At 34.4% G+C, this 12,925-nt stretch overlaps 1 protein-coding gene across 1 annotated transcript in view; it reads right to left on the reverse strand.

Moving 5' to 3' along the window:
• Positions 1 to 906: 906 nt before the first annotated feature.
• LOC133173204 (neuropeptide S receptor-like) overlaps positions 907 to 12,925 on the reverse strand; it is a 39,992-nt gene continuing 27,973 nt past the window's right edge. The window contains exons 2-9 of the mRNA XM_061308159.1: positions 7,835 to 7,973; positions 5,504 to 5,607; positions 5,123 to 5,216; positions 4,691 to 4,851; positions 4,356 to 4,518; positions 3,895 to 3,996; positions 2,576 to 2,759; positions 907 to 2,399 (exon numbers count right to left, since the gene is read on the reverse strand). Coding sequence (XP_061164143.1) covers positions 1,973 to 2,399; positions 2,576 to 2,759; positions 3,895 to 3,996; positions 4,356 to 4,518; positions 4,691 to 4,851; positions 5,123 to 5,216; positions 5,504 to 5,607; positions 7,835 to 7,973 — 1,374 coding nt within the window. The 3' untranslated portion in view covers positions 907 to 1,972. The remainder of the gene's footprint in view (positions 2,400 to 2,575; positions 2,760 to 3,894; positions 3,997 to 4,355; positions 4,519 to 4,690; positions 4,852 to 5,122; positions 5,217 to 5,503; positions 5,608 to 7,834; positions 7,974 to 12,925) is intronic.

A 12,925-nucleotide genomic window follows, 5' to 3' on the forward strand; every position in this document is an offset into this window, starting at 1 on the left:
AAACTTACGTGAAAGCTTCCTGAGGTAGCGTAGATTCTAAATTGCTCAAATCATGGCCCCCGGGGATAGGATTGGGCCACAATAGGGATCAAAGTTTTATATTGAAGTACATATAAAAAATTCTTTAAAAAATTTCTTAAGAATCACTTGACCAGAAGAAATGAAACTTGAGTGAAAGCTTTCTGAGGTTCAAACATACCTCCAATCCCCGGGGTAGGGTCGGGCAACGATAGGTTATCAGAGTTTTACATTGAAATACATAGGAACAAATTCTATAAAAATCTTTTTTAAGAACCAATGGGCCAGAATAGATGAGACTTATGTGGAAGCTTTCTGAGGTAGTGTAAATTTTAATTATACAAATCAGTAGTAGGGTTGGGCCACAGTAGGGGGATCAAAGTTTCATAATAAAATATACAGATATTTTTTTTAAAAAAATGTTCAAATTTTACATGGGACTTAATAGGAATTTTTTTTTAAATTCTTTTCAAGAACCACAATCGTGCCATACATATGCTAGCATTCCCAAGTTGAGTGGATTCATTTTTTTTTCTTCACATTATGGCCCATGGGTTAGACTTTTCTAAAATAGGAATCATATTTTACATAATGCATGTAAGGAAAAGAATTTTCTTAATAACAACAAGGCTAAGTTAATCATAATGATATTGAAGCATCCCCATGTTGTGTGAATTCAGAGACCCTTAGAATGCAGCTATAGATGATAGGAAAGGTTACTGTGGTGTAAATTGAGCTGTTATATAAAAAACACGCAAACATTTTTAATTTATATGGTTCAACAAATGTTCTGGTTGTAAACATTCACAACCAATAAACATGATGCTTTTCTTTTTAATATTTAAAAGATCTGTTCTCAAAGACAAAATCATAAGATATGGTAGGAAACTTAACCATTAGAGATGCAGAGGTGAGTAACTTACAATGCTTAAAGGTTTACATTTAAAATACAAACAGCTAAATGACCATTACTCAGTGTTAAATTGCATTCTAGTCTTGCTGTTTATACAATAGCTTTATAAATAAAGTGTCATTTTAGAAAAAAAAATCATTAACAAATCTGCGCTTTGCTACATTCACAAGATACTCTCATCTTACAATTGGAGTATCAAACAATAGAAAAAAAATGACAGGCGTGTATAAAACTCCCATTTTATCTTATTAATAACCTTTATGTCAATTCTTTGGAGCAGAGCAAACACGGACCTCTAAAATCATCAAAGGTTAGATCAATGCCATGGAGGAGTAAGCATCCCCTGTCAATCGGTACATGACAATGATCGTGAAAAGGAAAAATCCGTAGACAATAATGGCCTAACAATTGGTATGAAAAACGTCAGTCAACACTCAATAAAACGATAGACTGTATTGGCTAACAGGGTCATTGTATCATTTGCAAAATGTTGACTTTGAACGAGACCTGTATCACCAACTTAATGTCAATAGCTTGCCTCGTTTCAGAAATTGTTCGTACATCGAGCATGCTCTTCCGTATTGAATCAACTGGGACACATAATCTCCATATGCAGGATGATAATGGTCAGGCCCGTAGAACGCGGGGGGGGGGGGGCAGCTTCCCCCCACTTTTTTGCTGAGTATAGTATTTTGCTATAGTAAAGTTTTCTTTAGATGCTGGTTGGCCCCCTCCACTTGTTGTTGTAAGGTCGTGCCTAAACTAGTCAAGTCTAAGGATAATTAGCATCGACATTGATCGTAAAAAACAAAGTAGATCTGCAGTATAAAGTTTGACTTGACTGCACGTCCATTGCTCCTCTATTCTACAAATCTGTGCATTTTAACTGTTGAATTTCTTTTGCAAGGAAAGAAACAGATATACTATACCAATTATGATGAGTAACTTTTTCTATGTTTTTTTTTCAATTAAAATTAGAAACTTTAATGAAAATTCACAGTACAAAATATAGAAATCTATTTGTCCCAATCTTCTGCTTTATCATTTGATGCCAGCCTCTGCTTTAGGTGATGTATAAGACCGAAGTATTTCGCTGTCTTCTTCGGATAGTCCCCTTTGTAAAAGTGGAACACTCCTTCCGGTTTTTTTATTTAAATCTTTATCATTGGTTTTCCTTACTTTAAACGGCGACATATTCTCTGTCCCATCAGTAGTTGGACTTTCTGGTTTTTGCTGTCCATACATGAGGGATGACGATTCTCTGTGAAGTAACGGCCTACTGGTTCTCTTGGAGAATTTCCGATGATCGAGATCGGAATTCCACTTCGAACCAGACAATTGTCGGCGTCTCAGCGAAGAGACGTCATTCAGAAAATATCCCTCTACTAATGATGTATTTGACATTCTACTTCCAAAGCGTCTAGGACGTTGCCCACAACACACAAAATGTCTTAAGCATGGAACACGTCTAAATACAAATGAATTTTGGATGTAAGAAGCATATAAGAAGCATGTGTAAGATGCTATAACTTCAATTTTAAACACAATTTTTATTGCTTATTTTATGTAAACAAACGTAAGATTCATTTAGTACAGTGGTAATATTCAATAAATTGATATCACATCTTTTTGTCGGGAAGTTACCTTAAATTTTGGCATATTCTAGTGCTAAAAACCCCATATATAATTGGATTGACTGCCGAGTTGAGAGGCGCAAGACTGTGGACGAAAGCTGTTAAAGCCTTCAACGTGTTAGAGTCTGGACTACCCATTTCATATACATGGAAGAGCATAAATCCAAAATAGGGACTCCAGCATAAAATGAAAGCTGAAAATAGAAAAGTAGATAATAGAACCGGATTGCTTTAAGTTACCAAAATAATTCAAATTACATGTAATATATTAACTGGGCGTCAAACTCTATTCTATTGTACTTTTCAGTATATATTTTTTAATTTCAGCATGTTCTATATACTGTATACTGACGTAGAAACACACAGAAACAAAACATGTTTGTGAAACACTGATGCCCCTTATGGCAGCTCATGGCCAAGATGAAAGTTTTTCAAAAGTAGGTGAAACTCCAATGTCAATGTCATGAGGTCAAAAAATGATGGTACCCAAAGGTCCTGTCACATGAAATAAACAGGTGAAATATGAAAACTTTAGCACCAGCCATTCAGAAGTTATGTCCAAGGATAGAAGCTTTCAAAAGTAGGTCGCACTCCAAGATCAGCGTCATAAGGTTAAAAAATATACGTATCCAAAGAAGGTCTTGTCACAAGAAATACACAATTAAAATGTGAAAGCCTTTAGAAGTTATGGCCAAGGTAAACACTTGTTACTGCTTTACAAAAATAGGTCAAACTCGATGGACAAGATCATGAAGTCAAAATTGTTGGTACCCAAAGAAAAGTATTGTCACTTGAAATACACAAGTGAGATAAGAAAGCTCTAGATCTAACCTTTCAAAAGTTTTGGCCAAGGTAAAAACGTTTAACAGATTAACAAACAGACAGACGGACAGACCAAAAACTTCATGAATCTCCGATCATAAGGGCATAAAAGATACTTCATTCTTCCCAATTCTATAGACATGGCAGAAAAACAAGAAGTGCTTCGTAGAAAAATCTTTCGGTAAGATTTTATACTAATACAGCGATGCGATGTAAACTATAAGAACTAGAAATCAGCATTGCGTGTACCCCATTCTAATTGTGCATTATCCAACAGAAAAATGTCGTTTTCAAGCAACTATTTAATTTTTTGCAATATTCCATTGTTTTTTTTTTTGTGCTTAATTTTCCTGCTCAAGATATTTTGCAAAAAATTTTAAATACTGATTATTCATGCGAAATTTCCAGGAAAATAAAATGATGTACACGCAGTTTACCGAGTATTACTAGATGTAAATGAAAACCGTTCTTTCTGATGTTATTATCTCAGAAGTGTCCATGTTTTACCTAAGACGATGAAGAACGTCATCTTGACTGTTCTGATCTTGGCTCGTTCTATGATATGGCTTCTACCTACAGAAGGATTACTGCGACAAGATCCCGTCGTTACTGTCAGTAAATTATACTAGTTAGAATATTATGTGTACACAACATCAAGAAGATAAAGGATTCTATCATAATGATGAATAAATCAAATTCATTAAATCTTATTTCATATATCTAACATGACGTTGTTTAACTTCGAAGGGAAATAACCCCTTGTTATCACAGGGGCCAGTAACGTACAATGTATGATTTTACGTCATCACTATATATATACAAAAAGAAAATGTCTTTTTGTATATATATAGTGATAACGTAAAATCAAACATTGTACGTAACTCCTGTGCTCGTTATAATGATATTCGATAAAATATTAAAAAGATAAATCAGTTTCAAAACAGTGTGATGTAACGGATGTTACATACCGTTGCTTAGTAAACTCTCCTGTCGTTGGAACGTCCAGTTACTATGGTCTCTTTGAACATCACTGTCGCTCCGGCAGATGACGAAAATAATGACACAATAGCAGAAAGTAATGATTATGGCGGGAAATATAAATGCAGCCAGAGCAATGAGAGTCACGTAAACCTGATGAAAACAAAACAGGTAGATGCTTGAACATAACCTAAAACGCCTAAAATATCGAAGTAGCAATTTTTTTTTATTTAACAACAGTAACTATAAAATGTGATAAAAACTAACACGTGCTGTGTTATTTGTATTTTGCTAAGAGTAAAGAAATAAGTCAATAATTAAATACCTTTGACTGATATTTATGACTAAAATTAGGTTCACACAAAGTGACGTTTTTCCCTTTGTAGGTGACATTCCTTTCTGTGACGTCAAACAACACCAAGGTCGGCAATGAGAACAAAAATGCAAGAATCCATGCCACAGAAATGAGGACTCGGGCTCGGAACTCTACAAATACCTAATGTACATAAAAATCTCTACAGTTTCTAAAAAAATGTAAATCCAAATTTTTTTCCTATAAATAAATACATCTTGCTTTATGAAGACTTAATATTAATTGGCATAGTAAAATTGGAACCCAGTCACGTAAATCTCGGGGTTATTCCTTCAGAACCTAACTCTTTAAATCTGTCTCTTTGTTTAATCTTTTTGTGAAACTTAAATCAATGGTAAGACATTACAAGTCAGATTTCTGAATTTATTTTGCTTCAGTACTTACCCCTTCTGGAGAACCTCATGGGTCTTGCTACGGCATCTAGTCTGTCAATGCTTAGAGAAACCAAAACGTATGTAGAAGCGTATAATATCACTACCTTAAAAATATAAATAATGCAATATAGTATATAGAGAATATAAAGTTCTTCAAATATCAGTAAAGTCATACAAAATCATCGTATACTATTTGTTCAAAATTTTCCAAACAAAACTCAAACAAGATAAATGAAATTAAGTACGGTAGGTAAAATTTAAAGTCGAGAAGAAAAAAACACATTAAAAATCATTGATGGCCATGTCCTTTTCATTCATTAGTAATTTCTGCTTTGATAATTTTTATTGATAAAAATGAAAATTAAAAACAAAAATGATGAACTGACGGTACCTTTATGTATTGTAGAAATTTACAAAGAAATGATCCGCCACCAAAGTCTATCATCGCTTTTTCTTTAATGTCTTGACTGACCAAAACCATTCCAACCAAAAGATCTGTAATAGGTTAGTTTTCACAAAATTCTTACTGATATGATATTTTTCTTACTTAACGGGATTTTTTAATTAGAAACGACCCTCAACGCTCACATGAGTCACTTTCACTCTGCTATTTTTTTTTATTTTGCTATTTTTTTTTTTACCTTGGCAATAGGATTGTTCTAAAACAATTCCCTCTTCATTCCCATGAAAAATTTTGACCTCCTATTGCGTCCCAACCTTAGCTCAATTGTCATTACTTCACGTAATTTTAATCCACACATTAATATTCTGGATATCAACATGACATGTGGCCTTTATGTCCTCAAGAAGATTTTTTTCTAAGGTTTTACCCCTATATGCACACATTATGTGAATTTCGCCAGTGTCCATAATTTGAACAAACTTGAATCCACTACAACTAAATGTCAGTAAAATCAGGGTTTAGTTTCGCCCTTTTACTCTCTATTTTTTTTCAAATTTCATATATAATCGAGTGTAAATTTTTGAATCCTTATTTTAACTCCCCCCCCCCCCCCCCCAGCCCTAGGGGCCATAATTCTAACACATATGAATGTGTTCAAATTATGGTCCTTTGAGTATTTTTACATCACAAAAAATGTTTTAAGAGCAGCAGGACCACATGTATATCTCACGATTTAGTTGAAGGATTGGACTACAATAAGGAATGAAATATATACATGTACATAACTATATAGGAAAAACAGTCATTAATATCATCTTTCCGAAAATAGCAGTGCAACATGTACTCATGTTAATATACAAGTATCCTAATGATGTGGAACTTCTAAATCGGCACCACAGGATGTTCATATAATACTATGATTAGTAGTGTCTATCCTGTTCTTAAGAAGATTTTTGAAAGGATTTTTCCTTCAATAAATACATGTAAAATATTGATCTCCTATTGTGGCTCCATCCTATCCCCAAGGCAATAAATTGGAACAAGAATTTGAATTTGCAGAAAGTGAAAAAGTTTGCAAATATATCTTAATAATCATGGCTTTGCTGTTTTTAGTAATTTTTCAAGATTATTCCTATGTATCCTGATGTGAATCTTTGATACACCTATACAATGATGGCCCGGGCTCACCCTATCCAACAAAGCCATGATATGAACAAACTGGAATCTAAACTTTACCAGGAATTGCTTACATAAGTTTCATCTTACCTGGTCCATTGGTTCTTGAAAAGAAGGGTACTCTGTCCGAAGTTGTTTGCAATTAAACAATGCTTCTTGATAACAAGATAAAAATTTGAAAAGTTTACTTCTACACCGACGACGAAAGCGACAACCAATGGATAAATTTTGAACAGCAAAGTTTACTTGAGCCTTTAACACAGGTAAGCAAAAAACACAAAATATTTAGCATTCTAGTGCCCAATGTTGGTATTTTAAGTGAACACAACAAGGTAATCTTTCATGATTTCTAAAAGACTAATGGATTTTTAGGACTAGAAATTTCATTTGTTTTACTGATTACTGTAAAATAATACCTGGAGTACTTTGATTTGGATGTAAATTTGATTCTTGAAATTATTTTCGGTATTCATTACTCTATTTATTATGTAGATATACTGCTCAATAACAATAATAAGTTTGGTCTGTATTAAACCTAAAGTAGAAGTCTTTTAAAAGAAATAATTGTTTACGGACAGAGGTCAAAGGGAGTGATTCGATATCAAAAAAAGACAAAATCTATAGCACTTGCTAAAAATGGCCTTCATTTATACGTGTTAGAGCAATGTCACTTGAAAGAATATAATTGAATATAAGAAATGTTCGAACTGAAGGCCAGGATTCTTTAGATATCAATGAAAGATTTTTTTTCTGAAAATTATATTAAATTAATATCATGATACATGATGAATTCGGATTAGTTATTTAAAATAGTCGAATACATGTATAATGATGTACAACTATTTCTGACTGAAATAAACACGCTTTTTTTCTCTTGCAAATTGCTAAACTGCATGCATATCGGTATATGCAGGTACAGATAATCCAAAGTTCAAGCATTCAGAGACAATAAGGTTATTATTGCATTTCTTATCAAACAATACATTCATCCAAGTGATTGTACTGAAATGTAGTAAGGTTAATAAGGTAAAAACGTTAAATATACAAATTTCTTTACGTATTTTCGCCATCATCAATAAATATTACAGCCATTATGAATAATGTTAAAACCCAAAGAAAAAAAATAAATGTAAAATTATTCACCTGAAATTGCTAAATGCATAATGAAGAAATTCATTCGCGTTTTCCTGCCGTTTTCAGAATATAGCAGCGCCAACAGCACGCATCCATTACCGATAACGATGAACAGAAAAAGTGACGTCACCAATATTAGCTGAGGCACCTACAAAGATAAAGTAAAATAAATCAGACGTAATGGTACATTTACCTATTTTTATAATATCTATATGTCAACGGGGACAATTTTGATTTCAATTACATGTATCATAGGCAGCCAGAAGGCGGTTCCGTTATACGAAAATTTTAATAACAGATATGTATTTTTTAAACAAATGGCTCAACTCTTTGTCTTGCGTTCAAGACATATTAAAAAGAAATCTTTTTAAAAGAAAACTTTAACTCTAGTTCACAAAAATCATTGTTGATACAAAATAGTTTCCGGCAGTCATAAAGATTAGGAGATTTTAACTTCGTTATTAGCGTATACTTCAAATTCCGTGTTGAGTACAGAATAAGAATACTTGCATACCACTAGTTTTCAATTTTTTTTTTAAATATTTTGCAGAAATTGTTATTTTTTCCCCATAAACACCTTCAAAATTGTGCTGCCGTGTGTTGGGTTTACTTATTTGTGTGTGTACAAGTATCCTCGATAACATACGATAAAATCTTGTATTAGTTTTTATATCTACCCCGACCAGCCCCACACCCTAAAACAGAATAAAAAGTAAAGCTTACTAAAGAAATTATTTGGCTAACTAGTATCACTTCTCCCCCAGGGAAAATTCTCAATGAGAAAGAGAGACAGGGAGATTCCCAAATACATGCGAGTAATAAATTATCGCGTAATTTCGCTAGGAGCACCACTCGCGAAATAAAATTACTTGCTTTTATTTGTATGGTGCTGAAATGCTTGTAAAATCTCTTGATCAAACGTATATATATACTCGCGATTTTTTTTCATGCGATTTGACTTTCAAGGGCCATTTCGCGTAAAATAAGCAATCTACAGTAGATACGCTTAACCCCTACTGTTTTTGATAAGTATTAATTATGTTCTCTTCATGGCAAACAAAATTTCCCACGATATTGATCAGACATTTGCTTTATAACCAAAGGCACTCTGAACCAGGACTTTGACAACCTATGCATAATTTTTAACGGATACAATTAAAGGATTCTTAGAAAATTGGTTGAGCAATATTTGATGCCTGCATATAATTGCAAATCAGGTGATACTGACCCAGAAATATATATATGACATCGCCAACCTAGTTCAAATGTTTGAAGACTATCATATTAAGATTCTGGATTCTGTCAAACTGTGATTAAAGCTTTATGATAAGAAAGTCTCACTTCTCAAAATGATGGTAGAAAAACATTTTAGATTAGTATAGCAGAAGACCGAACCTATAACATTTTGGCATAACAAGTAAGTGTTACGTAATTAGGTCATCAGCTTAAAAGGGTGTTTGTCAAACATCTTTTGATATGTGGATTTAGAAGAAATCTGGATGGCTTTTGACCTTTTATTCTAAAGATACATAGGGCCATGACCAACTTGTGTACATGATGAGAAGACTAATAAGGAAAGAGTTCCTTGGCTGTAGTTGAAAACCTTTGATTTACAGACACATTCGGTGTAAGGTAATATACACCAGTTTTAAATCGAAAGCAAAGTAAAATCTCAATTTTTCAGAGTAGAATTTTAATTATGCAAAGTAAAAACCTATTTTTCAGAGTAGTCTGTTGTTAAGAATTTCTGTATTGATACTAGCCATAAAGTCAGTCATTACTTCCCTTGTATTGAATTATTTGCTCGTACTTTTTTCACAAAAAATGTTTTATTCGATTACTCGGTTCTGATCTAAACAAACTGCAAATTCATCGTAGTTTTTCCAAACGAGCAACGGTAGCTCAGTCAATAGAGCCCTCGCGCCGTGATTGGAAGGTCGTGGGTTCAAACCCCGGCCACCACTGACCTAAGTCAATAAAAAAAATAGGTAGTAACTATTCCTTCGCTAAGTGCTCGACACTTCAAAGAAAAAGTGCGAGTCTTTCGGATGAGACCTTAAAAACTGAGGCCCCGTGTTATCACGGCAGGCGTTAGCACGATAAAGATTCCTCACTACTCAATGGCCCTGAGTGCCGAGTAAAGGTCTAAATTTGAAGCCCTTCACCAGTATATGGTGACGTCTGAGTGAAAAATAAAATTCTTCTTAAAACAATATACAATCAATTAATCCAACCGAGCATTGTTTTTTTTTTTTTTTTTTTTTTTTGTCAAAGCTTATCCCGCAAACATATGCCATGTTAAGGAAATTAGACAGGGTACGTGCTTTAGCATGGCTAATGGAGGGCTTATCACGCAGTATACTTTCAAGACGTTTAGGAGGCTACCAAATACACAATATCCCGACTTAATAATCGAATCAGAGAGACAGGAAAAAAAAATGACCGTCGAATAAGAGGTAAGCCCCGGGAGACCACACTGGAGGATCAAACAATCAGACTCTTATACTTGCAAGACAGGAGTAGGACGGCTGTTCTTCCGCATCTGTCTTCCCTCGAAGAAGGGAGTGAGAAAACTATTCGAAACAGGAGACCAAATGTGGGATTACCATTGAATGATAGAAAACGGAGGGTGCGTCTCGATTGGATATAACGACCGACAGAGTTATGAAAGTGGAGATTCTTTTCACTGAAGAGTTTATGTTCACTTTACACAGGGCAGATTATCGAAAACAAATATACAGACGGCGTGGGGAACGCTTTGCAGATGCATGCGTATTAGAGAGACTGCTTCGGTGGGGGATCCCTCATGGTGTGGCGAGGCATTGCTTTCAGTGAGAAGATGTCTCTCAAAGTGATCAATGGAAATTTGAAGCTGCGCAATACTTTGACTGTATCCTTTCTACAGATGTGCCTTATGTTCAGCAGCATAAGCTAGGGCTTCAATATTTTGCAAGGGTATTCTGTAATAATTGAAATAAGACCATTCTTTTGTTACCAATACTTTTTGTCCTCATGACTTTGACCTTAAAGTTTGACCTTCTTTTGAAAAACTTTTTTCCTTGCCCATGGCAACTTAACGTTTTTGTTCTAGGTCTTTTGTATTTCAAATGTATATTCCTTGTGACAAAACCTTTCTTTGGGTGCGAACTTACTGGTATTTTTACCTTTTTTACCTTGTAGATTGACCTACTTTTGGAAAACTTTAAATTTGGCTATAACTTCTGAACGGTTGGTGTTAGGGCTTTCATATTTCACTGTGTATTCCTTGTGACAATAGCTTTATTTGGTTACAAACATTTTTTTTACTCTTGACCTTGAAGTTTGATTGACTTTTGGAAAAAAAAATTCACTTTGGCCATATAGGAGCATCCGTGTTTGACAAACATATCTTTTTCTCTTTTGCCCCAAACACCGTTAAACAAATGGCGATAAAGGTACATTCATGCACAAATCTTGCTAATATTGTCAGAGACAAATTTTGTATAACTGCTCTTATGTAAAACTCAAACGTGAATTGCAATACCTACTATTCCCATATTTTCTCTCAATAGAGATGTCCAAAAATACCGTAAATGAGCAGTGTACTTCAGTGATCCGAAGTCAGAAATGAAAAGTAGATAGAAGGAACAAATAATTTGCGAAATTGGCAAAGTGCAGGTATCTTATAAATAAAACCTGGTTATTTCCGTACTAATCCGTGCTAATGCAATACTAGTCCCCTACCGGCAAGTGTAATCTGGTTCCCCGTTAAAAATTGAAAATGCCTTAATTCCGTCAAAAATTAACGAAGTGGAAGGAAATGCGAACTTGATCTATAACTCATCAAGGTAAAGTCGCATACCAAAAATCAGCTCAATATCTGCAAGCATTTAGAAAAAAAAAGTGCGGAAAACCCTGAAAAATTGAAAAGGTCGCAATTCCGTCAAAAATCATGGATGCGGAACGAAATGCAAACTTGGTCTGTAACTCATCAAGATACACTCACATAACAAAAATCAGCTCAATATCTGCAAGCGTTTTGAAAAAAAGTGCGGAAAACCAAGTGGGACAGACTGACAGACAGACAGAGGGGCAGCTAGACAGACGGACGGACAGACTCAGAGGAAACCTATAGTCACCTCCGGTTTCACCGGTATGGGACTAAAAACACAGGAATGTTTCTGTGCTTTAATGGTTTTCAAGTGGCATAACAGACAACACAAGTCATGAAGACAGTCAACACAAAGTGAGAGAGACAAGGACATGTTTGGAATTAGCAAATTATTCATTTACTAGTTACTATCATAAAAATTGAGGATGCTTAAGATATGTGCAGGCTGGGCACTCCAGATTTTGAAAAAAAGTATGAATTTTTGATTTCCCATGAATATCACCGGAGATTCCAATCGGGCCAAGAAAAATCCCTGAATAAAATAATTCCGACCTTGACATGTGGCTGTACAACTATGATACCGAGAGCAAATGAGAATTTAGTGTTTGGAGAACATATCTGGAACACCAACATCAAGAGAGTCGAAAGTTTCAAAATCTGTCATTGAGCGCATATGTTTTTCATGTTTAAGGAAAGATAGAAATTACTACCCCTGCGCAGAAGGTTATCTAAGGTAGAATCTATGCATGCATTAAGGAAAAGAGGCCTGTATTGGCTACAAAGAAGGAACGTTCTAACTTCGCAATTTTCATTAAGATGATGCCGAATTAAAGAGTAGAGCAAATGGAGTAAGAAAGATTACCCATAACCGTACAGTCAAGATTTCGCGCTGACGGATTTTGATCTTTTTTTTTAAGCATAGGAAACATTGAACAGCATCACCTAAGTTTAAGAGTAAAAGAGAAAAGCCTAGCTTAACACTAATTAAAGTACTTATTATGAATGAAAAACAATTGCACAGCCTAAAAAAATATTTGCAAAAGTGATTTCTAAAGTTTTTCGTAGGAAACCTAGCTTCTTGATTTGAAACTAGTTTCGACGCGGCAATAGTTTGTAAAACTTTATTTTTCTCAACTTTAAGCTGCAGTGTAAGTTGTAAACCAAGGTATTAGATTGAAAAAAAATATTTTTTACAAGAGGTCCAGGGGCTTTAACGGTTCACCTGGGGA

Source organism: Saccostrea echinata, unplaced genomic scaffold, assembly GCF_033153115.1.
Source record: "Saccostrea echinata isolate AGI-Se365-2 ecotype Australia unplaced genomic scaffold, CSIRO_AGI_Sech_v1 ptg000056l, whole genome shotgun sequence".
NCBI lineage: Eukaryota > Metazoa > Mollusca > Bivalvia > Ostreida > Ostreidae > Saccostrea > Saccostrea echinata.